This window comes from Lachancea thermotolerans (genome assembly GCF_000142805.1).
Source record: "Lachancea thermotolerans CBS 6340 chromosome E complete sequence".
Lineage (NCBI taxonomy): Eukaryota > Fungi > Ascomycota > Saccharomycetes > Saccharomycetales > Saccharomycetaceae > Lachancea > Lachancea thermotolerans.
Window position 1 is genome coordinate 856,149 of NC_013081.1, and position 23,294 is coordinate 879,442.

The following is a 23,294-nucleotide window of genomic DNA, read 5'->3' on the forward strand; positions in this document are numbered from 1 at the left end:
AAAAATCCGAAGGTTTATCTCTCAGTCTTTAAAGACCTAACAAACCGCTTTTCATTGGTGCTAGAGCCTGCATTGATCAAGTGTCATTATGTTCGACACCAGCGTTGAATTAAGAAGGTACGCCTGCTATCTAGAGGAAATACCCGCACCGCAGGGTTTGAACTCCGTGAGAGGCCCAACAAACGTTGACAAGTGGAAGCACATCAAGAACAGCGTTAAAAAAGAGTTTCTAATCAGGCAAGATAATGCTCGAAAGTTTACACTTCAGGTTTTAGTTGATGACGTGAATATGGAAAGGATAGTAGTTGATTTTGGTTCAGCTGTTGCTACTTCCTCGGTACCAGGAAATGTGGCACAATTCTCTGCGAGGTTCCCATCAATAATGTGCAAATACTTACAAGTACTCGACAACCGTGTTGTCATCCGCCGATTTCAGATGGGGTTTATGGCTCTCCAGGATTTCGATCGATGTTGCAATTCCCTCCAACAAATTGGGTTCATGTTGAAGTCAGCGAGTATTTTACGTGCAGATGAGCATTTTCAAAGCCGAACTGACAGCATTCTGAGCTCGCAGATGCCGGCTGAAATCTCCTCTTTAACTCCCCCGAGCTCACAATTTCATGTGCAGAACAGTTTCTCAAGCTCGACAAAAAGACCGCTTGACCAGGACTCTCCACAGGCACCTATTAGCCGTGAAAACATCTCAAATTACAGAAAGGATATTAATCAAACTAACGGTAATATCCAATCGACGGCTCCATTGGATACGCAGACCCTTATAGGTAACAAAGTTTTAAGCCGAGAGTCAAGCTCACTGCAGGAGTTTGTCAAAAAGCCGACAGAAAGCAGAGTAGTATCCACCGCAAATCATTTTTTGAATCCGCAATACCTCTCAAAAGAAGTTGGTGACAAGGCTTCGTCAAGCCCGCGAAATAAGCCGACTAGAGAAGAAACGCACATCCCTACGAAGGGGCCTAACCTGGTGGCCTCGAGTCGAGAAAATACATTTAAGCTATACAAAAAACCTCTTGATCAATGCGTGCCCATCAATGTATCTAAGAGTCCTCACATGCTCGGTGAATATATAGATGTGGTCAGCGCCCAGTCTGAGCGGGTCGCTGTTCCGGAAGGTGCACCTAGGTCTAGTTCTCACCAGAAAATTTTTGAGACTGAAAATCAGTCAGAATCTTCTGGTGCCTCTGTTGCCAAGCTGCCATGTTCGCAGTCACTAATCCACCCTTTGCAAGGTCTTCTTGGGAAGGAAGATTTACGACAGCCGCTGTCACCAACTAATGGGACTCTTGAAAGGGAAGCAATTCCAACGAGACCAGCCTTGACGAAGGATCTATTGAAAGAAAGGATTAAGGACCAGAATTTTATGCAATGGGTATGCCAAGCTTTCCGAAGTCATTTTGATTACCTAATCTCAAGGACGTAGCGACGTTTAAAATTGATCTACTAACATAATCCAGGTTAATGACATTGAGAAAACTCTGTCTTCGATGGTTAAGAACGATTCTCAGAATTCAAACCTATCTGGTCTCTGAACAATCAAGCTTTCTCCTAACATGCGGCCTCGCTAAATGTATCATAACTAATTTGCTCTTTTAATATCCGTTGGTTGGGCGACGAGTTTACTTACTTTTAACCTACAAACTTCGTTCACAAGAACGCTAAGGCACCTGCCAGGAGACCCGCAGCGACTGGTACGTTGTAAGAGTTTGCTCCACCCGTGGAGCTCGCACCAGATCCAGTTGAGTTGCCGCTTGAAGTACTGCTGGCACCAGATCCCGATGCGGAACCAGAGGCAGAAGAACCAGAAGCGGCAGATTCATTGAGGTTAGCAGATCCTGAAGGAGAGTAATCTGAATCGCCGGAGCTGTCCGAAGAGCTACCGGTGGATGATGATGAATTACCGTAGGAAGTCGAGTTGAGCGCACTCGAAGAGCCTGGCTGCAGAATTGTTGTTGAGGAAGTGCCCTCACCTGCGTTTCCGTACGACCCCGTTGAATTAGAAGAGCTGTTAGAGCTGCTTCCTAGGGATGTTTCTATACTAGGCATCGCGGTGGATGCGCCGCTCGCGCTCTCTGCAATTGAGGCTGTGGAGTTCCCTAATGAGTTATCGCCCAACCCAGTGGCAGCGGCAATAGAGGAGATCCCTGTGGCAACTCCTGCCGTAGCGCCGGTGTAGGAGACTCCTGTTGCAGGTCCGGTCGCATCGACTTCTTTGGTTGCAGAAGAGTCTTCTGCAGCCGCGCCTGACTCCTCAGCGACTGACGAGGCTGTGGAGATGCCAGCAGCGGCTTCGGATAACCCAGCAACCGCAGCAGTTGTATCGGATGACCCGGCGCCTGCAGAGCTCTCGTCCAAACTTGAAAGAGCGAGAGCTGTGGCCGGTAAAAGAGGCAAAAGTGTACTGAGTGAGATATGCATTTTGAGTGTGATTTGATTTTTGATCTGGAGTGAGCACAAGTCGTGAGAGCTTATGGTTGTTTATGCCAAGAGCGAACTGAACTGGCATTTTGTCGGCTCACTTGGGGCTAATATATATGACGCTTCATTTCATTCATCGCCAAGGTTCTAGAATGCACTATCAAAGTCCCGGCTGCGCCTTTGAGTTTAGTTCAATTCGACTGTTAATTTTGGGCCATGTCTCGAATTTTGTAGCTGCCAACCTCTTACAAGTCATGGGCCCAGCCAGCGACAGATTTCATTAAGACGGTGCTTTAACTTTTGAATTTACGCCCCGTTTTTTCTTGTGTGTTTGCTGCGGCACCAAATAGGGTTCACCAAATGCGTATTTCGCGTTGCGAGTGCTGTCATCGTCATACGCAATGCTCAAGGGTGTTAACCATAACGATATTTTTATGCCGAGACTTGCCTCCAGCTAATAACCAGGCTGAGCTCTCTGGATCTGGAATTTGCTGAGGTAAGCTAAGAAAGAATTCACCAATTCTGGAATCTTGGACTGTAAACAGCTCAAAAGCGTCACTTCAGGTGATCAAATGGAATCACGCTGAATCACTCGTTTTTTGTGATTTTGCCTGCGCTGTTAGTTGTCACGTGACCAGAGCATGTTGAACGAACACATGTATAATCGTATCCGAAGTCCAATGAGCTAGATCTATGCACACCCTTTCTATAAGTAAGCTTTACACATTAGGAGCGAGCCGGCCGGAAACAACAGAGCATGTGGAATAGGGTGGTTTCGCACCTTTCCAATTTGGAGGATGTTGCGATTAATTATCTGAGAAGGTTCCCTTGTATGGCAGAGTATACTTATGACCCTATAAGTGCCCGAATCACGCTCTTCTTGCTCGTTGTAGGGACGATGGCGTTCATAAACGAGCTTTACATCACCATCGAAATGACTTTCCTGCAGAAAGAGACCTACGCAGAGCTGAATAAAGCACCGCTCAATGTGGAAGATTTAAGGAATCACCGGATGGTTATGGACGATGAGTTTCACGGGCGGGAATGGTGGGACGAGAAGAGCGGCATTGTTATCGAGGAATTTGAGTCTCGTGAGCGGTTCTTTGCTAAACCTGTCCATGTAGCACATGTTTATGTTGAGTGCAACATCATAGACGGTGAGACAGGTTCGGACTTGCTATCGCGGCCTTTCCAATTTCATATAGAGTTTTCGCCAGAGGAGTACGAAAACGAAAAAAGGCCAGAGTTTGGCTGCAAGCTCATAGTGCTCAGACGCAAACTCTACCACTTCTTCAAGGAGACTGAGCTGTATCAAGAACTTGTGGCTCACAATTCAAAGAAAGATGAAAGTGTGCGCTTCACTGTATCGAGCGGCGTTAAAATCTATAACGCGGCGAAAGAGCTGTTACCTACCACAATTGACGACATCCAGCTATGTTTCTTGAAGATAGAAACTGGTGACAGCATAAGATGCGACTTTGTTGTGTAAAATAGATTCTCAAAAAAGCGATTGATCATCATGCGTACTTTATTAAACCCCGCCCTCCACTCTGGGAACTCCAACCCCACAATTATGTAGCTGGTTTTCGCACCACGCCCACAGCTTCATAACCTGATTTAATTTAGCTTCGTACTGGATTTGTTGGCTTGCCTCAACAGAATCATCGGGCTTAGTTTCACTTTCTGAATCCCTTTCTTTTAGCAGAGAAGCGGTATTCTTCCAAGCATTTGTGTCCCAAGGCTTGCTTGCTGGGGTAGCGTCAAGCCCCCCTTTGATGTCACCGAGTTTGGTCGTGGTGTACTCAATATCTGTTGAGTCTTTTGTCTTGGTATTAAGCAGACCGTTGTAGGTACTGAATCCCTTGTGGAAAGTCTTGAAACCGATGAGGTCAGGGAAAGCAGCGCTATTGCTGGAAGACAAGATTTCGGCATGCATTGACTCAAGCAGTTTGCGGTTCACCAAGTCGGCGATCTTGGTACGGAGTGATAACGAATAAAGGTTTCGTAGGCTTTTTGGCAGACTAGAGCTTGATTCGCCTTCTGAGGAGCTCTCCATGGGAAACAAGAGAAGGGTCATCACGAGCTCCAATTCCTTCATGTAGCGCTTGTTCGAGTCTGCTTTGAATGCAAGCTTTTGCTGCGAGTACTCTATGAGCTCTAGGATGAAGCCACTGGACTCTTCCGGAGAGGCGCCGCTTTGGTGGTGTTTTCGTATCATTTCTATTAGGTTTAGTAATAGCAGCTTAAAATGCAGGTCATCCTCACCGGCTTTTGGCTTAGTGCTGGATTCCGTTTTCACGTTTTCCAACACCTGGGCGCCAAAGGTGGAGCATATCAACTCTATCGCTTCCAGAATGCGGCCACGCTTTATTAGCTCGCGAACGTGGGCCCTCTCCCTGATTTTGTAAACCTGGTTGAATAGCTCCGCATCCTTATTGTTGCGGACATATCCCAGCTCCCTTGCCATCCTGATGCTGGATTCTTCATAACTCATCACTACAAAATAGTTCAAGAGCAAATTCGCGATTGAAGGCTCTGAGCACGAACGCTTGTTCTGTAAATCTCCTCCCGATCGAAGTTCGCTTGAATTGCCGTTCAGATCAAGCGAGAGACCAGAGTCCACAACATACTCCTTCCACTCTTGGCGTGTGAAGGCTTTTCTGTCATAGGTTCCATTTGAATTAGTCATTTCCCAGCTAGCGGACAAATTGTAAGCTCAACTGATTGCTTGAAGACTGCAACCCTCCTTGCGTGAGGAAGTAGCGGTGTGGCATCCCTGAATGTTCTATTCTACCTGGTGAAGGGATATTTATTGCATGAAGGGGCTCCGGTGTTCGTTCAAAATTACCCATTCGTTCCTCGCAGTGGACATGCCTTGTTATATCACATAATTGAAAAGGCAAGCCAAAGCCGCGGCTGAATATTGGGGCGCTTCTTTCTTGTGCTGCTAGTGTAGAAGGAAAGGAGTTGCTGACAAGCTTCTTGAACCCTGTCTTCAATTGAAATTTTACGACGGGGTCATTTTTCTGGTGTTAAAGTTATAAATTTACACCGAACATGACCTCGCAATGGCCAACTAACTTATAGCATTAAGAGGCATTAAGAGGTGAGGCCTTGCTCACCAATAGAAAAAGTTCTATGAGAAGCCAAACCTGGCCTGCTCGCGCTTCTGCTCTCATCAATTACAGGTCACTCGGCACGCATGTGAACAGCGTCATTACTAGAGCAGTGAATTGTAGGCTACGGACTGGCGCCCAACAGCATCGAGGTGAGCCAGTGAGCTCGGCTGCAACTTTGTTCCTTATTGTGCAATCCAAATACTGGCTCTTGGAAAACAAACTTTATTTTTGTCGTTCTGGTCTCAGTTGCAGTGCTTTCGAGGCGAGACGCATCTTCGAGTTTTTGGTTTTGGCTTTGGAGTGCGGCTTGAAAAATACTTACATTTTGCACGCCAGATCGCTGTCCGCGCCTCGGCCAGCATTTCAATTTCTTGTTCTCACGTCTTTAATGTTGAGTTATTTAATGTCATTGTGCAAAATGCTGACATTAATAAATTTTTGCAAGTGCGGCATGGATGACAGCTACAAAGCTCCGACGCTTGCTCGCCTTGTAGCAGGAGTTGAGCTTAACAAGCCCTTCCCGGCAGAAATTTCGCAAACTATCCGTTGGGCGTTTCCGCGGACCTTGATGTTAAAGCTATATCACTCTTTCTCTTTAGGGGCGAGGCTGGACCTTAGACGTCTGTAGTACCCTAATACTTAGAATCCAGCCAAACGTATTTTGCAAGCCCTGCTGGAAGCTGCCTGCATAGAGATCAGCTACTGCGAAGCAACCTGTGGCAACCCCTAGAAGCCAGGCACTGGGAATGCAAGAACGTTTTGCTTACCAAAGTTTCGACAGGAGGCATAGCGCGTAAGGCAGGTTAACGGTACGCGCCCCGCGCGACGAAGTATAAGAGGGCACAGGTTGCAGGCCTTCCACGCAGATGCGGCATATTGTGGTAGCGAGAGTGAGGAGCGCTCGGACCCCAGAATCAAAGGGTACTGTTTACCTATCCAGCCGAAACATTACAAGCGCTTGATCTCTTTCATAGCTAAACAGTTGCTTACCTCACACAATCAACCAGAGATGAGCGTAGCGACAGAAAAAAAGTCTATTTACCACACAAACGAAAAGGCCCCAGAATACGCCAGTGTTTCAAGACCTCAGTTTCATGCCGGCTCGGTTTGCTTAACTGCTTATTCACCGACGCAAGATCAAATAGTGCGCGAAGCGAAGTGTATGGGTAAAACTAGTAGACAACCCACGAGACAGAGTGTGCCCAGCTTGGCAAGCCTTCTCAGAGTCAGCCCATCCCCACTAGACCTACATGCCGGACATAAGGAAGCCTCGACTCCGGACTCAGAGCGCACAATTTCCCGTCGCAGCTCCTTCTCCAATACAGCCTCTCGCGACCAGAGCATGAAGGCAAGAGCCATAAATTGGCCCACAGAGTTTCAACAGGAGGAACGAGCGGTTGATTCACGGGCCCCTGCCTACCAGTACGTTAGCAGCCAGCGCCCAAAGCTGCCTACCCATGGAAGAAAACACTCCTTGGATTCTTTGATGACTGCAGCGCAGACTTTGGAAAGAGAAGTTCAAAAGTCCATGTTATCGATCGAGAACCTTGACCGAACGTACCAAGCCAAAATACTAGGTATTATAGAACTTAAAAACGCAATATCAGGAAACCTTGAAAACTGGCCAATTACGAAGGGCGCGCTACATATTGATCGCCACCAGTCATGTCTCGTCGATTCATTACCGCTTAGGAGCATCGAGGAAATGCTCCAAAGCTCAAAGAAGCTTGTCGCAGAGGTCACTGATCTATTGGCAATCAAAACCCGGGCCACACCATATACTGAAACAGCAGCGCCATCAAATCAAAGCTACACTCATCAGCCACAGCAACAGTTGATTCTTCCCTCTCCCGCTGAAATGCTGTCTTGTAGGCAGCTTGGCACCGATCACCATGCCTCAAGGAAGTTGAGCTTTTCCAAACAGCCGTTGAAAGCTTCAGCAACGAGGGTCGGAGACAATAAAGTTTGGCACCAGTCACACATGCCACATTTTGACCAAGGCCTGAACTCAGAAAAAGGGGAGACGCATAGTAGCAAAGAACACAGTACTCATGACCAAAGACCGACTCAAACTGCGGTCCATCTAACTTCGAAAAGCCCCCAGAGACTGAGGGACAAAGAACAACAAGCCTTTAGGATAGAGAAGCCTGAGAGGCTCACAACGCAAATCTTCGCCCTGACAAAGCCCTCCTTTGACATCCCTCTGGAGAGCTGCATGCCGAGAGATTTGCCCGAAACGATGGAATGCGTTCACTGCTCAAGAAAAGACACGCCTGAATGGCGCCGAGGCCCTTATGGTAATCGAACCGTATGCAACGCATGCGGACTATTTTATGGAAAGCTCGTCAGAAGGTTTGGGGCCCACAGAGCCAATATAATGATGCACTATCGTAGACGCACCGCTCCTGAAGACAGGAGAGTGCCAAACGCATTTTTCGTTCCAGAGTCATTCTTGAAAGAATTGCATCAGGATGTCACGTTCGAAGAAGTCCCTGTTAGGACTAGCCTCCTATCACATTAAGAACAGGCCATTTCAGTAACTCCTTCAATAATCTTTATTTATGCCGTTCGTTGTCCGTGGACATTTTTCCATGCTTTGAACCATTCTCTCATTTGAGACACCATGTAGTCGTCATGCGTATTCACAGTTGGAATAATCTTGACCCAAGGCAGTCTAACGCAAAAGTTTGCTAAGTCTTTGAAACTGCTATGCTCAGAATAGGGGACCTGAAAAACCTGAAACCTGACGTCTCGTTTGTATTGCTTGTGTATCGAAGAGGGGTCGAGATTATCTACTGTGCTGTCTTTTAGTAAATTAACTGTGTGCTCGATTTTTTGCTCAAGTGTCTCATGAAGCTTTATAAACCTTCCTCCGTTCTTGAAAGACCAGCCGGTTGGAGCGAATGCAACCATATCTTCATAGATATGAGATATTGGCTTAAAATAGTATTGTAGGGTTTCTTTAGAAGACAGTGTTCTTAATGAAACGAGATGTACGCAGGCTTTAGTTATGTCGTGGGTGATCATGCCCTCTGGAAACTTGTCTTTATATGTTTGAATGATGCAGTGTCGAGCCGTGTCTCTGGCAACAAAGATCTTGGTTTGCAGCCTTTCTGCAATTGCAATGGCTAACTTCTCTTTTCCTATGGTGTATGTGCCAATCACAAAGACGTACTTATATAGATGCCGAGGTCGCAGAGAATTTGAAACAAAACTCATTATTGAGCTTTGCCGATCACCGAACAATTTCTTCAACCCCACATCTCTGAGCTTAAAGGCAAACTCTCCTGTAACGTCAAGCACTGATTTCTGAAGTGGAAAGTGATAGGACGGGTACATGTAAGTTGTGTCCAGATAAACTTTGTCAATAGGCTTCCCGCTTGTGTGTTCTATTATCTTGGTAATCAGATCGTTATTACTCCGGAAATCTCCCGTGTGAAGCACCCACTGAACTGTTTCGTTGTCGCCACCAAACTCGCGAAACAAAAAGACGAATGCTCCAGGGCAGTGGTTAGCGTCGAAACAAATCACTGAGACATTACTCGAAATTTGGATGGTAACTTCGGCTGGCAAAGCAATTATCCTATCTTGCGGCACTTTGAATTTGTAGATTAGCAGGTCCGCTGTGACCTTGGAACAGTAGATCGTGCCCTGATCCCAGGACTTTTTTACTCCCATGTAATGGTCAGCATGAAAATGAGACAGAAAGTATTGGTGAATAGAGGGGTCGCTTTGGAAGTTGAAACCATCGACATTGATAACATGGTTTTTGAAACGCACCTTTTTAACCTCAGGAAGTCTTGGAATGCGCCTACCCGTACGTATTTTCGAAGGTGCAGCGTCCTTCTCAATGCAATGATCACAATGAGCCTCTCGCTCATGTATCTCCAACTTTGTCAATACTATCCCACAAACTGGGCAAAGCACTTGCTGCTCTTCGCCAACTTCGGTTACGGACACTAGCTTTTGTCCAACAGTAGTGAGACTTTCGGTGAAGGAATTTTTTTGCTTTCGGACAGGCTTTGGTTTGGCGTCGTTTTGGTTGCCGGAGAGAGCTAATCGGAGATCTTGTGCTTTTGGAGATGGCTTGGTAACATCGCTTATAACCTCAACAGCTTCAGAATTGTCTTCTTGGTCCTCATCTGCCACAAATAAGTTATTCCGGACAGCTTGCTGCTCGTCTTTGACAGCAATGTTCTCTTCTAGGATGTGCTCATGATAGCTCTCGGTCTCCAAGTCTATGAATATGGGAGATTTTTGACGCTTCTTAACGTGACGGGGAACCAGGCTATCGGTTTTTGGGATGTCAAAATCTACAAGGGTTCGCTGGCGCTTGTTGCTTTGCATTTATAGCCCTCTTGGCAGGGCGTTTCCTAAGGCCAGGGAAGTTTATTAATGTTGGCTAATTACATCAAAATATCATCTTTCCACACCACACATGGGGCTGTTGACAATTATAAAGAAGCAGAAGCTGAAAGATAGGGAGGTACGCTGCCTGGTACTAGGACTTGACAATTCTGGAAAGAGCACCGTTGTTGACTGGGCGCTCTCTACACACAAAAACAAACCGCGGCAACCAGTGACGCCCACAGTTGGCTTCCAAATTCACACGCTGCCGTATCAGGGGCACAACATCCAGATATGGGACATTGGTGGGCAATCAACGTTGCGCCCCTACTGGGACAACTATTTCGACAAGACTGATGTTCTTCTCTGGATCATCGACATCGCTGCAGCGGCCAGAGTGGGCGAGTCCGTAAGTGAACTGGAAGTCATTCTGCAAAACAGAGATAGGCTAGGCTATAGCTGCCGTATCATTGTATTGCTGAATAAGAAAGACCTTGTCAACAAACCAACTGAGGCCATAGACGCGATGAAGCGTCGTTTGGATGAAATACTCAAGCTCGAAAATATTCCCATTGAAATCAAGGCTACTGATGCCCTTAGCGGAGATGGACTTGAGGAGCTGCTGCCATCAATCATCGGCCACAACAAGAGTTTTGGTGGTGTCGTAGGCGCTCCTGCTCCTCTGTCTTGACAAGCTGCTTCGGCCTTGTACTCGTAATAGTACTCGTAATAGTACTCTTTCTTGTACTCACGAAGGTACTCACCAAAGTACTTCTCAAAGTATTTGCAGGAATTTTTTTTGACGAGCGAAGTTTTCATAGCGAGTCACGCTATGGTGACTCACAGCGGTTGCACACTTGTCTTCCCGCGGCCGGCTCCGAGTGAAGCACCAGATGACTGGACAGACGGAAACCTTTATCACTTCGTCCGAAAAACTTTTTTGAAGGATACGCTTCAGATATAAGGAAGCTTGCCAGCTGGAGGGGTTCATTGTCTTGGAGTAATATCAGAGCGAAAGCAGGCCGAAAACAAAGCTTCATAGTTGTTTCCTGTTATCAGTTTTTGTGGAACTTGTGCAAGAAACGTCTTCTTCTCTGGTGAAACTGACCTTCAAGCTAGTTCAGAATACATCTCCGAATCAAACCAAGTACTGAGAACTCACGATGACTAAGGTTACAGTTTTAGGAGCCGCTGGTGGTATAGGACAGCCTCTATCACTGCTACTGAAGATGTCCCCCTACGTTTCAACGTTGGCGCTGTACGATCTGCGGCTGGCGCCGGGTGTTGCACGTGATCTCTCACACATCAACACCAACTCCAAGTGTCGCGGCTACGGCAAGGACGAATTAGCAGACGCGCTGAAGGGTGCAAATGTGGTGGTGATCCCTGCGGGAGTACCCCGCAAACCGGGCATGACGCGTGACGACCTGTTCAAGATTAACGCCGGAATTGTGGCGAACCTGGTGAGCGCGACTGCCAAGTACGCGCCTTCAGCGCGGATACTGGTCATCTCAAACCCGGTGAACTCGACTGTACCTGTGGCATGCGAGACACTAAAGAACCTGGGTCAATTCAAGCCTGGCAAGGTCATGGGTGTCACTACTCTGGACGTTGTCAGAGCCCACACCTTCCTCAGCGACGCGCTGGGCGCTGATCACTACGGGCGCGAGGCGATGAAGAGCCACGTGACGGTGATTGGCGGACACTCCGGAACAACCATTGTGCCCATCGTGACCAACGCGAAGGTGCGTTCTAAGCTTGTGAACAAGCGTCAGTACGATGCCTACATACATCGCGTCCAGTTTGGCGGTGACGAGGTGGTGGAGGCCAAGCAGGGTGCGGGTTCTGCAACCCTGTCCATGGCGCTTGCGGGCTTCCAATTTACGAATGAGGTCCTGCGCAGCATCCACCTTGAGAAACGTGCAGAGCCGGGCCCTCTTCCCGCATTCATCTACCTTCCAGGCGTTGAGGGTGGCAAAGAGCTGCAATCCAAACTTGGCACCAACATTGAGTACTTTGCTGCTCCTGTGCAAATGCTCAGAGGCGACGTTGTGCGGGTTGACGTCGACTGGGTAGATGGCTTGAGCGATGAGGAGAAGAAGGCTATCAAGATCTGTCTCGAAGAATTGGACAAGAACGTTCAAAAGGGCAAGCGTTTCGTACAGAGCAAACTGTGAATACGGTTAGCCGGTCGAGTATCTAAATTTGTATGTACTTCGGAGAAGATGCTGGTTTTTAGTACCATACCTCTTATCCTGTAAAGTCCGCACAACGTGGGGACGGGAACGACTTCGGGAAAACAGGCTTTCGAAACTTCCGTAGTATGCGGCGCCTAGTTCCCTGCCTGCACCTGAGTTCCGGAACCCTCTTCCCGAGCTCCGACATCCACACCTTCTCCCAGTGAGCTCTCCACTTAGTCCGCTCTTGGCCGTATTCTTATCATCTATAACGGCCCGCGTTTCCCCAGAAGTTAGAACAGTTGCATCCCCGCAAGCTGGATATTTGAAAATACAATGGGGGAGGGATATAAAAAGAGACAATACCACGGCGGTTAACAAGAAGAAGAACCTAGAGTTAACAAACCAGCAGATTTGGCCCAGAAACTGACCCAAATATCGCTAAAAACAACAAAACACCTGGTTCTTGATAGCTGCGATGAGCGAGCTTTTGCGTAGGATTACCCGGCAGATCTCACCCCACCACAACCCCGAAGGCATCACATGGGGGAAATCCAGAGCTTTACTAGACCAGGCAAGACAGAGCACTGTCGCCCAAGTTAGCAAGGGTTGCCAAAAGGACATGCTGGCCACGGCCCTCGCGGCAAAACTGGCAGATGAGTTCAAAGAGGAGGTGGTGCACGTTGAACGAGCAGCGGCGGATCCGCCACGGCCCCGCAAGATTAACTCCAAGAGGTCCGAGCGACCTGAAGAAATCAAGCCTCAGGACAAGCGCAAATCACGGGCACGGCTGACGTCGTCCCGAGTTGCTGAGCTGGTGCAGAGAGCCAGCGGCACAGAGGAAGGTATGTATGCATGAGGGTTCAAGAAACAGTCGCGAATGAAAGCGGAACAGAGAGCAGACAGGAACAAGGATGACGCAGGAGTAGCTAACGGCGCGTATATTCGAAGGACGGCGAAACAGCGGCCAAAACATGTTGCAAAATGCGTGACTACTAGCAGGGTTTGGAAGAGGCGTTACGGCGCCGATTCATGGAGGAACAAGGACTGGCGGGCCTAGAACGCGGCCGGGCTGTCGGAATCACGTGGGCGTATTATATAACGTGTGCATTTGAGTCACGTGTTCATACTGCCCCCCGCGTCCTTTCCTTTGAGCCCTGTATTTCGTCAGGCACGGCAAATTTTTTGCTTCACGTGAGGCTGTCGGGGCTAGATTGTGTCGCGTGTGACAGCGTCGTTGGGCTTCCTGTCCGGAGAAATGGCCCCGCCTGAAGCTGGAAAAATTTGTGGGAAAGACGGGACAAGTGAAACGCCCCTGGCGCAATGTTGACATGTATTTGACACCTGTATCGGACACCACAAGTGACGGGATAATACCGTTTAAGAATACTTAGCTTGCAGAGTGGCATACGAAGGCGACAAAGAGCGTATTTAGTTTTGTCCCAAGCCAGAGGTCCTCTTGAAATCTGTTGTCGATCCCTTCCATCGTGCGTTTGCTAGTGTGACTCGCGCAGGCTGTTGATCTGACACACGCTGAACGCCACCCGTTAGCGAGCTGCTAGGCTTTCCCGTTCACCCCCCCCCCTTCTTCTCCAGCACGTTCCACTCATTTCTCGCGTTTGTTGCGCCAACATGGAGATACAAGCAATTACTAACAGTAGCATAGTCCACAAACAGGTTTTCGAAGGTCACAGCCATGCGAAGCAGGACCGCGAGCAGGACACGATCACAATCTCATACCCCGCCACCGAGGTGGTGGGGCACGGGTCCTTTGGCGTCGTGTTCACCACGCAGGTGCGCGAGACCGGCGACCGCGTGGCAATCAAGAAGGTGCTGCAGGACCGCCGCTTCAAGAACCGTGAGCTTGAAGTCATGAAGCAGCTGCAGCACCCTCAAGTCGTGGACCTAAAGTACTACTTCTACGAGACAGACCCTCAGGGCGAGGTCTACCTGAACTTAATCCTCGAGTTCATGCCCCAATCGCTGTACCAACGGTTGCGCCACTTTGTCTCGCAGCGATCCAACATGCCGCGCATCGAGATAAAGCTGTACATGTACCAACTGGCCAAGTGTCTCAACTACCTGCACAAGCATGCAGCTGTCTGTCACCGCGACATCAAGCCGCAAAACCTATTGGTGGACCCCGAGACGTATGCGCTCAAACTCTGCGACTTCGGCAGCGCGAAACAGCTGAAGCCCTCCGAGCCCAACGTCTCCTACATCTGCTCGCGCTACTACCGTGCTCCTGAACTCATTTTCGGCGCTACCAACTACACAGTTCAGATCGACATTTGGTCCAGCGGATGTGTCATGGCGGAGCTTATTCTGGGCCAGCCTATGTTTCCCGGAGAAAGTGGCATTGATCAACTTGTGGAGATCATCAAGATCCTGGGCACTCCAACAAAACAAGAGATCTGTTCCATGAATCCCAACTACATGGAACACAAGTTCCCGCAAATACGGCCCATTCCTTTAGCCAAGGTTTTCAAACGCGAAGATCAAGAGACCATACAGCTCTTATCAGATGTTCTGCGATACAACCCTACCGAAAGGTTTACGGCGTTGCAGTGCTTGTGCTCGCCTTACTTTGACGAGCTGCGCAGCACCACTGACCCAGAGCTTGCGTCTGTGGTTAGCAACTTAAGACTGATGGAGTTCTGCGATGAATACGAATTCGATACCCTGACACCGGAAGAAGCCAAGGTGATTAAGCAGCGGCTTCAGCCTTCATAGGCGAGGAGCCCCCCTATGAAGTCCCACTACCACCTCATGTTCGTGACGCATGACATGCCAAGTAAAAAAAATAACGACGCCTACGATCTCCCTACATATTAATCCACGTGACTAAAATTTCCACGTGCCGAGTTATAATTGTGGTAACAGGACGTGACCCTCTGAGTGGCAGCAAATCGTCTGGAATGACATATAGTAAAGCTGTTCCCATGAGCTGCTGGAGCCTAACGGGTCCTCAAATTTGGCAGCTTGGGACACCAATTCATCGGTGCGCATCCTCGTTCATGAACTTTTAGAACCCTTCTTTTTGGCTTATTTTAAATGAGGAAACTAGCATACTCTCACAATTTATGACGGCGTCGTTTGTTGGTGGGTTGGCCATGATCGTCAGAGCTGCGCCAGGTGCCACCCTCAGAACAAGACGTTGGAACAGTGTTGATGGCAAGCAATTCTAAAACGAATAGCTAGCATTGCAAGACCAACCGCCTTCTGTACTCTCACGCATTCTGAGTCCTCTGTTGTAGGAAAATTTGTAATTGCTATAAAACTATTTGCACATCACAATGATAAAGTGTTCCATCCGTGTAGGCCAGCCTTTTTGTTTTACACGGCTCTGGCGTGCGTATGTGTTCCTTCAAATTCAATCGGAAGAACCGAATTCTAGGATCTGCTTGGCAGCGTCGTGAATGGTAACCTCGAGAGGCTTGAACTCAATCCCAGTAAGCTTGCAGGTCTCGTCATTGTTGTAGTAGAAACCAGCAGCCAGGGCCTTTTCATTGTCCTCAATACCACCCTTTGAGATCTTGCCTCTCAATTCAGGGAACTTCTTGTTGAGCACATCGAGGACGCGCTGCATGTTGAAGCGCGCATTTTTGTAGTTGTGCTGCTTGACACCAGTACCATTCACTGGAAAGAGTCTCTTGCCGGCGAGCTTTTCGTTGCGTAGGGGCAAGACGTGTAGCAGCGCAACATCGCGCACATCACAGCCAATACCGTTTGGCGTGTCGAATGGACCCTTGAAGTCAGGCGTGGTTTTTAGCGCCTGGTTAATGAGTTCTGCGGAGGTGTTCAAGACGCCACGCTTTACGCTAGAATCAAACATCTGAGGACCCCAGACGTATGGTGGGCACACGGTAGTGAGGGTGAATGGCACCTCGCTCTCGTGCTTCTTCATAAAGGTCCATGCAGACTCCTCAGCGAGCTTCTTGGAGGCAATGTAGGCAGAAAGCTCGTTGCCCTTGGCCTTCTCCCAGGTGGTTGGATTCCACGTGGCCTCAGTGTGGATGAAGTTCGCATCGCCTTCGTGGTCGAAGTCCATGATAGAGGCGAACGACGACGTGATCACGAAACGCTTGACCTTCTTGCCGAGCGTCAAACTGGTCTCCAAGATGTTCTTAGTACCTTGTGTCGCAGGGATCAGGTATGCCTCCTCAGTGCTCTGGTCGTGGCCGAAAGAGAAGTTCGAAGCTGTGTGCAGCACATGCTGGATATCTGGATACTTCTTGAAAACGTCATTAAACGCACCGCTCTTAGTGATGTCGGGGACAATTTCGACCTCCAATTGTGCGTATGGGTACAGTTTCTTGAACGACTCCTTGACCTGGTCGGCCTTGTCTTGAGATCTCGCGGTCCCGATGACGTGGTATTTCTCAGAGAGAAGCACGTCCAAGACGTGCAGGGCAATGAATCCATTGCATCCGGTAACTAGTACTTTTTCATCCATTTTCGCTATATTGTGGGTTGATACAATTAATCAGTATCCAGTTGCTCAAACCTTCTAGCATTGTCCACTATTTATACCTCAATATTAGGTGTTTTGCTGCACGCGGGGATTCTTGCGTTTGCCAACACGGAAGCGGGATGCATGATAAGATTATTAATTCCTAAGAACTCACAAACGCAATGCCTCTTCAGTACTTCCACAACTACACTGCATTGAGCTTCCCGCAGCCGCGAAGAATTGCTCGCTTTGACATAGCCCGCTTTTGCAGCTGACGGAAATGTCGCGATGGTTACGAGCTTCCTCGAATGTTCTACGATATGCTGCTGCTTACAATAAAATGATCGCCAACAAATTAATTTATAATCACACGTCATTGAAATGGCCAGGTAGTTTGGTAAAATGGTGCTGCCCGTAAGGACAGAGGTAGCGTCTTAGTGTGTAGTAGTGTGAGCATCGTAAGAAAGGTGAGACAAGAAATATGTTAAAACGTCTACGACATATGGGTGCCACGGTTGTGCGCCTTCATTGATGGCAGCTTTTGGGTTTCCAGCAGTGCCGTTGAAACAGCACTGTAGGAATTGTGTCGTTGCAACGATGTTAGGGCGTAGAGCGTGCTTAGTAAGGGAGAGGAAAGCTATCTTTGCGCCGCGGTTGTTGTACATTGGCAAGTAGATACCTGTTTTTCACAGTAACACCGGCACGATGGAAAATAGGGATTAGTCCCGAACAAACAAGCTACATGTATTTGTTACGGCCAGTGGGCTCGGGGAAGGCTGAAAGGACAGGGCTAAGATGAAACATCTTCTGAACCTGTTGCTCGAACGCGTCACGGTTGATGGCATATCGAAAACTTGGATTTTAGAATGGGTTACAGAGCACGAATAGCGCGCAGCGCGATCGCGTGCGAAAGAGTCGCTTTATGGCTTGCCCCCCTCACTCAAACCATAGCAGTGTGTTCTGGAGTGGAATGAACTCTGGATGAAATTAACTTGCAAAGCTGCGAGGGCTTTGCGCAATTGCCGGTTGCGAGTTCATGGCACTGCAGAACTCACATGCTCAAGACCTGACCCACCCAAACTGCGTGTGCGATTGATGGAGCTCTTGCAGGGGCGATGCCAGCCCTCATCGCGCGCGGCAAACGCTTCCCGTGCTAAAGCTCAGAAACTCGCTTTTTTTTCACGTTCAGGCTGATGGTCTCGGTCGATGTCTGAAATTTCATAATAGAGTTAAAATGGTCAACTCTTAGAGTTCGAATACCGCCGTACTGAAAAAGACCGAAGAACAAGGCGAATTCACGGTATCAGTGGCCTCAAGACGCTGTACTCGATTGCGGCAGCTTGTTAAGTCTTGACTCAAGCCTACACCTTGCTTCTGAAGTACCTCGTGGAGGTCTTGAAAACGCTAAGAGTGCAGCGCGGTAGGTCAGTACACACTGTTGACCGAGTTGGCAAGTTCCACGCCAGCCAGTGGGGGCCACAGTGCAGCTCAGATAAATTATGTGCGTGAACTACGCCTACGAGTGCGGACTGCCGCCAGAGATTCCTCTGGCCCAGTATATGCTACATAGACTGCGGCAGCTGGGCATCGCTACTATATTCGGGGTCCCAGGTGGATTCAATGTGCCCTTGTTGCGCGAGATATGCAATGTACCGCAGATGAAATGGGCGGGAAACACTAACGAACTTAACGCGGCATACGCTGCTGACGGATACTCGCGCATAAAGCACCTAGCGTGCCTCGTGACAACGTTTGGCGTTGGCGAGCTGTCCGCCGTCAATGGCGTCGCCGGCTCCTTTGCAGAGCACGTTGGGCTCTTGCATTTCGTCGGGATGCCACCTCTGGCCGCGCAAAGGAGGCGGCTTCTTTTGCATCATACTTTGGGAAATGGAAATTATAAAGTTTTCCATCGACTAGGAAGCGACGTTACACAATACACATCAGTTCTAACTGACACCGAAACTTGCTCTAAAGAAGTTGACAAATGCATATCCATAGCTTTCACGAAGCAGAGGCCCGTGTACTTGGGAGTACCCACTAACATAAGTGACACGCTGGTGAGCTCCGCTCTCCTGAACATCCCGTTAGATCTTTCTGCTCACGAAGGCAACACCGAGGTGCAAGAGGACTTTGTGAATGCGATTCTCAGTGCAATGTACAAATGCAGAAGTCCTGCGATTGTTGTTGATGCATGTGTTTCGAGACACAATGTGGTAGCAGAGGTCAGACAATTAGTGGAGCTTACTCAGTTTCCTGTTTTTTGCACCCCGATGGGGAAGGGGGCCATCAACGAGCATCATCCTCGGTTCGGCGGCACATTCGTGGGGTCGATATCCCCACCACAAGTGCGTGAGGTGGTTGACTTCAGTGATTTTGTCCTCGTCGTAGGCGCTTTGTTGTCAGACTTCAACAGCAGCTCATTTCACTTTGCGTACAAAGCAAAAAACACCGCGCTTTTGTTTTCTAGCTATGCGAGGCTAAAAAATGCCATGTATCCAGACCTCGAGCTGAAGACAGCGCTCCGCGTGCTTCTAACAAAGTTAGATCCCTCGAAGCTAAGGTATAGGCCAGAGGAGGTCCCCGAGGTTATAAGGCCAAAGATCAAACTTATGAGCAACGTGCCCCTTCGGCAGGAGTGGGTCTGGAATCAAATAAGCAACTGGTTTCGCGAAGGTGACATCGTGATAACGGAAACCGGTACATCTGCTTTTGGTGTCAATCAAAGCAAGTTTCCAAACAACACCAGGTGCATAACCCAGGCTTTATGGGGATCTGTCGGGTACTCTGTAGGAGCTTGCCTTGGCGCCTCTTTTGCAGCAAGGGAAGAAGGAAACAATTCGCGAGTCATTCTGTTTGTAGGAGACGGTGCGCTACAGTTAACAGTCCAGGAGTTATCCACAATGATAAGATGGGGACTGAAGCCCATAATTTTCGTGATGAACAACAGTGGATACACAATCGACAGATTACTGCACAGAAAATCCAACGCAGGGTATCATGATATCCAAGCTTGGGATAACCTAAAACTTTTGCCCCTGTTCGGAGCTTTAGATTACGATACTCGTGTGGTCAAAACCGTGGGTGACTTCCTCGGTCTTGTCAGTGATCCAGGTTTTGCTCTAAACAACAAAATTAAAATGGTGGAAGTTGTTTTGCCACCAATGGACGCGCCACCTGCCTTGATGGACAAGTGGCTGGTGGACGATAATGATGAGGAGGTTGGCAGCGAAGATACCAACGGGTGGCAATCGTCCAAGCGCATCAAGCTGGACTCACAGCCTAGCGTTGACAGCCTCGCGAGCATGGATAGTCTAGATATTTAAGTAACATTAACGAGTGACGAGTAAAGCATAAGAGGGACGTCCACTAAGTCCCAAGTAATAAGAAGTGAATGTCATTTTCGAAACTCAGAAAGCCTCCAGGCATGCTGGTTTTATCTGGGTAGCAGTCTATTTTGATTTATAGGAAATATATCATGACCGGTGTCAATAGGCATTAGAAAAAACAAGCATTATCCAAAGAAACAGGTGTTAAGGAAACCAAGCTCAAAGAACTCATCAAAGCTCATATAAGTTGGTTGGCTCCAGTTCATGCTTCAGGGTCCTTGTCAGAGGGATCACATGTCGTACAATCGTACTCAGTGATAATGTTTAGGAAAAACGTCGATATGAACTGTGACTACTGCGTGGGTAGCGGGCCAGTGAACACCCATCTAATCCGTGTTTAGGGTTATCGAAGAGTAGATGCAGACTTTTAAAGAGCACTTGAAGTTAACTAAATATTATCACTGAGAACGAACAAAAGGAAGCGCATCGCGTAGCTCCCCATCTACTGGGATGAAGAAAACCACATGGCAAAGAAACAGTTCTGAACCGCTTTGCCACTATCATGGCTCCATTAGTTCCACAGTTCTGTGGCTCTCTGGATTTATTCACCGGAACCTTATCATTACCCGGCCTCTAAAATATAAGGCAGGGGGGAAAGCAAATAAGAAAACCAAGTATAAACAAAATTAACACCAAGATATTGACGGACATCGCAGGTTAAAATTGAGTTCGGAATTGGCGACCGACAGAGGTGAAGTAGGACCCAAAAACAAGATTCACTTGGCTAAAGGAGTAGGAATTACATAGGGACCGTTTCGAGAGCTTTCAGAGGCCGACTGAAACGAGATTTGCGTGGATTTTCACAGTTGCAGATCCGTTAAACGCATTCGGCACCAATATTCGGCGAGAGGAATGGAGAAACAGGAAAGCGAGACCAATTTGCAACAACGGTCGACGGCAACTATGCCGCCGCCACCCGCACCTGTAGGAGGTGGCCCAGGAATGCCACCGCGCGCAGACTCCATATCGATGTACACGAATTTTAACGCGCCCCGGCCTTCGACGGATGCTTCGCTGTCGTCGTTCCTGAACATAACAGAGGGGCAGAACCAAAACGCGGGGCCGGGCCCTTCCCAGTCACTGCAGCAGTCGCAGCAGCGGCCGCTAAACCATCTACAACAGTCACAACAGCAGCCACAATCACAGCAGGCGCAGGCCCAGCAGGGATCAAGCCAAGCTCCGCGCCCTGACTTTGGGCCGTATAGCAGGGGGTATTCCATCATCAGCAACTTCTGGCCTGGCAGCTCTTCTGCAGGCCCAAACCACGGCCCTCCTGCGCCTCACGAAGCAGGTGGTCAGTTTACCACTACGCGGCGCCAGAGCGAACAACTGGAACCATTCATGCCTCGCTTCAAAACACCAAGCTTTTCCTCGGGAAGATCGGGATCGAACCAAATGCAACAGCCGCCGGTGCCTCCGCCTAGCGGCCGAGGCAGTGACTTGTTGATACCGGGGTCCAAGCGGAACTCTATTTTCTTCGGTGGTACTGACCCGTCAGATATAGACTTTTTTAACCCGGGCAAGCGAGATTCTCAAGTAATGATGAGGCCACCACATATCCTGCCGCAACGGAATAGTTCTTCGGGAATTCTTGGAATTCCCCGCACTGGAAACAGCTTGAACGGAACTGGTACAGGAGACGCCGGTGTCCCCCCTCCAGCAGGCGATTCAGATTTAGATGCTATATTCAACCAGGGCTTGAATTCTCGCAAAAACTCTATGAAGTTTTCTGCAGATGACTTCGACTTCGACTTCAAAAGACGCGATTCTTCTTTAAGAGGTACTTTAGACAATAACGCTTACGTGCCGTCGGCTCCGCTAATACCTAACAGTGCCAAGCCAACCGGTATGAACGATCTTAATGCTAAGAAAAATAGTGGTAGGGACTCACCGACACATAAGGCTGCCGATGAAGATGTCGAGGCTCGTATTCATAAGCACTTGACTCCAATGCTCCAAGGAGATAACAACGAAGCTACACTTAAACATGAAGACGACGGGTCAAAAAAGAGGCGTAAAGTCGATGAAAAGCCATCAACAGAAAAATCAGATTCAATGAAAAACCTGATGAATTACCTCGAGCCCAGGGACCCACTATTGGTATCAGATGACGGCAGGCCGCTTCTCGGTGCAACAAAGGTGGACCAATTAATGCTCATGATTCAAGCCCGCAAAAAAGGTGTAACTGATCGCATCCCTCGTAGTGCTGACGGGTCGTTACTCTTGGAGGATGCGCCTTCCATTATTCCACCTGCCAGTGAATTAGTTGGTGGCGTTGAAAAACCCAAGGCCCGCGGAGCCAAGCAACACGAATGCCCTTACTGCCATAAGTGTTTCACCCAATCAACGCACTTGGAAGTGCATGTTAGGTCTCATATTGGATATAAACCGTTTCAATGTGAGTATTGTGGAAAACGCTTTACACAAGGTGGCAATCTTCGGACTCATGTCCGTTTACATACAGGCGAGAAGCCTTATGAGTGTGAAAAATGCGGCCGAAGGTTTTCTAGGAAGGGAAACCTAGCCGCTCATAGACTAACTCATGAAAATTTGAAACCTTTTCACTGTAAGCTCGATGGCTGCAACAAGAGCTTTACGCAATTAGGAAACATGAAGGCGCACCAAAATCGCTTCCATTTACAAACCCTAAACGAACTCACGCAAAGATTAGCCGAGATGGACCCTAACGAGAACATAGCGCCAGCAGAGAAAGAGCTTCTTGATTATTTTGCTGACCTCTATAAGAACTCCAACAGGGGTATCAAAGGTAGAGGTAAAGGGAACACGCGGGTAGCTCCTGCCGTAATAGCGCCTACTATGAAAACTCCTCAGGATGCGCCCACAAACCAAAGTCTGACCAAGGTTCGAAACCAAGACGCCTCATTAGTAGCTGCTAAGGCTTTAGACCCAACCAAACCTTTGCATCCTGCATCTCACTCTGATCTAACCTATAATATGTGCGCGCCTAGAAATGATGGGAACGCTCCCATTCCTCAAGAGCCTAGATCCGATCCCGCTAGTACTGCATCAGTCCCAGAAACTAACGAGTTCACGTTCGCTTTGGATCAAGATATGAAAGTTGAGCCTAACGCTTCTTTCCACAACAACACCAACGGTAACTCAGATGTGCATTTCAAAAACGTGTCTTTTCATAGTTGAAGCATCAAGGACTAAACAGGCAATAAGCAATAACACAGGAGAACGGCTCACCAAACTAATACTCTCGACGAACCCAGTGAGCCGCTTAAAGAGGCTGTTTGTAATATTACAGATTTTTATGTTATATTGATGTTGTAGTTGATATTCGGGGGCGACGCGTCAAATTAATGTGACACGAAATTTTTATGCATCATGATTTGAATTAAAGACCCAATAGGAG

At 48.3% G+C, this 23,294-nt stretch overlaps 14 protein-coding genes across 14 annotated transcripts; 10 read left to right on the top strand and 4 right to left on the bottom strand.

Moving 5' to 3' along the window:
* Nucleotides 1-88: 88 nt before the first annotated feature.
* Nucleotides 89-1,438, top strand: REC114 (Rec114p; the record flags this gene model as incomplete). Its single annotated transcript, XM_002553839.1, has 1 exon — nucleotides 89-1,438. One exon carries the CDS (start codon nucleotides 89-91, stop codon nucleotides 1,436-1,438), a length of 1,350 nt encoding a protein of 449 aa, XP_002553885.1.
* A 224-nt stretch (nucleotides 1,439-1,662) lies between these two features.
* Nucleotides 1,663-2,433, bottom strand: KLTH0E09460g (KLTH0E09460p; the record flags this gene model as incomplete). Its single annotated transcript, XM_002553840.1, has 1 exon — nucleotides 1,663-2,433. The coding sequence occupies one exon, from the start codon at nucleotides 2,431-2,433 to the stop codon at nucleotides 1,663-1,665; it is 771 nt and encodes a 256-aa protein (XP_002553886.1).
* A 757-nt stretch (nucleotides 2,434-3,190) lies between these two features.
* On the top strand, nucleotides 3,191-3,922 carry ERG29 (Erg29p; the record flags this gene model as incomplete). Its single annotated transcript, XM_002553841.1, has 1 exon — nucleotides 3,191-3,922. One exon carries the CDS (start codon nucleotides 3,191-3,193, stop codon nucleotides 3,920-3,922), a length of 732 nt encoding a protein of 243 aa, XP_002553887.1.
* A 42-nt stretch (nucleotides 3,923-3,964) lies between these two features.
* GID8 (glucose-induced degradation complex subunit GID8) lies at nucleotides 3,965-5,122 on the bottom strand (the record flags this gene model as incomplete). The annotated part of the gene is made up of 1 exon (XM_002553842.1): nucleotides 3,965-5,122. One exon carries the CDS (start codon nucleotides 5,120-5,122, stop codon nucleotides 3,965-3,967), a length of 1,158 nt encoding a protein of 385 aa, XP_002553888.1.
* A 449-nt stretch (nucleotides 5,123-5,571) lies between these two features.
* On the top strand, nucleotides 5,572-6,180 carry KLTH0E09526g (KLTH0E09526p; the record flags this gene model as incomplete). The annotated part of the gene is made up of 1 exon (XM_002553843.1): nucleotides 5,572-6,180. One exon carries the CDS (start codon nucleotides 5,572-5,574, stop codon nucleotides 6,178-6,180), a length of 609 nt encoding a protein of 202 aa, XP_002553889.1.
* A 381-nt stretch (nucleotides 6,181-6,561) lies between these two features.
* On the top strand, nucleotides 6,562-8,073 carry GAT2 (Gat2p; the record flags this gene model as incomplete). Its single annotated transcript, XM_002553844.1, has 1 exon — nucleotides 6,562-8,073. The coding sequence occupies one exon, from the start codon at nucleotides 6,562-6,564 to the stop codon at nucleotides 8,071-8,073; it is 1,512 nt and encodes a 503-aa protein (XP_002553890.1).
* Nucleotides 8,074-8,111: 38 nt separating this feature from the next.
* PSO2 (DNA cross-link repair protein PSO2) lies at nucleotides 8,112-9,899 on the bottom strand (the record flags this gene model as incomplete). The annotated part of the gene is made up of 1 exon (XM_002553845.1): nucleotides 8,112-9,899. One exon carries the CDS (start codon nucleotides 9,897-9,899, stop codon nucleotides 8,112-8,114), a length of 1,788 nt encoding a protein of 595 aa, XP_002553891.1.
* A 91-nt stretch (nucleotides 9,900-9,990) lies between these two features.
* CIN4 (Arf family GTPase CIN4) lies at nucleotides 9,991-10,590 on the top strand (the record flags this gene model as incomplete). Its single annotated transcript, XM_002553846.1, has 1 exon — nucleotides 9,991-10,590. The coding sequence occupies one exon, from the start codon at nucleotides 9,991-9,993 to the stop codon at nucleotides 10,588-10,590; it is 600 nt and encodes a 199-aa protein (XP_002553892.1).
* A 472-nt stretch (nucleotides 10,591-11,062) lies between these two features.
* Nucleotides 11,063-12,076, top strand: MDH3 (malate dehydrogenase MDH3; the record flags this gene model as incomplete). Its single annotated transcript, XM_002553847.1, has 1 exon — nucleotides 11,063-12,076. The coding sequence occupies one exon, from the start codon at nucleotides 11,063-11,065 to the stop codon at nucleotides 12,074-12,076; it is 1,014 nt and encodes a 337-aa protein (XP_002553893.1).
* Nucleotides 12,077-12,554: 478 nt separating this feature from the next.
* KLTH0E09636g (KLTH0E09636p) lies at nucleotides 12,555-12,935 on the top strand (the record flags this gene model as incomplete). Its single annotated transcript, XM_002553848.1, has 1 exon — nucleotides 12,555-12,935. The coding sequence occupies one exon, from the start codon at nucleotides 12,555-12,557 to the stop codon at nucleotides 12,933-12,935; it is 381 nt and encodes a 126-aa protein (XP_002553894.1).
* Nucleotides 12,936-13,708: 773 nt separating this feature from the next.
* Nucleotides 13,709-14,809, top strand: RIM11 (serine/threonine protein kinase RIM11; the record flags this gene model as incomplete). The annotated part of the gene is made up of 1 exon (XM_002553849.1): nucleotides 13,709-14,809. The coding sequence occupies one exon, from the start codon at nucleotides 13,709-13,711 to the stop codon at nucleotides 14,807-14,809; it is 1,101 nt and encodes a 366-aa protein (XP_002553895.1).
* Nucleotides 14,810-15,449: 640 nt separating this feature from the next.
* Nucleotides 15,450-16,532, bottom strand: KLTH0E09680g (SDR family oxidoreductase; the record flags this gene model as incomplete). The annotated part of the gene is made up of 1 exon (XM_002553850.1): nucleotides 15,450-16,532. The coding sequence occupies one exon, from the start codon at nucleotides 16,530-16,532 to the stop codon at nucleotides 15,450-15,452; it is 1,083 nt and encodes a 360-aa protein (XP_002553896.1).
* Nucleotides 16,533-18,028: 1,496 nt separating this feature from the next.
* On the top strand, nucleotides 18,029-19,852 carry THI3 (branched-chain-2-oxoacid decarboxylase THI3; the record flags this gene model as incomplete). The annotated part of the gene is made up of 1 exon (XM_002553851.1): nucleotides 18,029-19,852. The coding sequence occupies one exon, from the start codon at nucleotides 18,029-18,031 to the stop codon at nucleotides 19,850-19,852; it is 1,824 nt and encodes a 607-aa protein (XP_002553897.1).
* Nucleotides 19,853-20,767: 915 nt separating this feature from the next.
* AZF1 (Azf1p) lies at nucleotides 20,768-23,074 on the top strand (the record flags this gene model as incomplete). The annotated part of the gene is made up of 1 exon (XM_002553852.1): nucleotides 20,768-23,074. One exon carries the CDS (start codon nucleotides 20,768-20,770, stop codon nucleotides 23,072-23,074), a length of 2,307 nt encoding a protein of 768 aa, XP_002553898.1.
* Nucleotides 23,075-23,294: the final 220 nt, after the last annotated feature.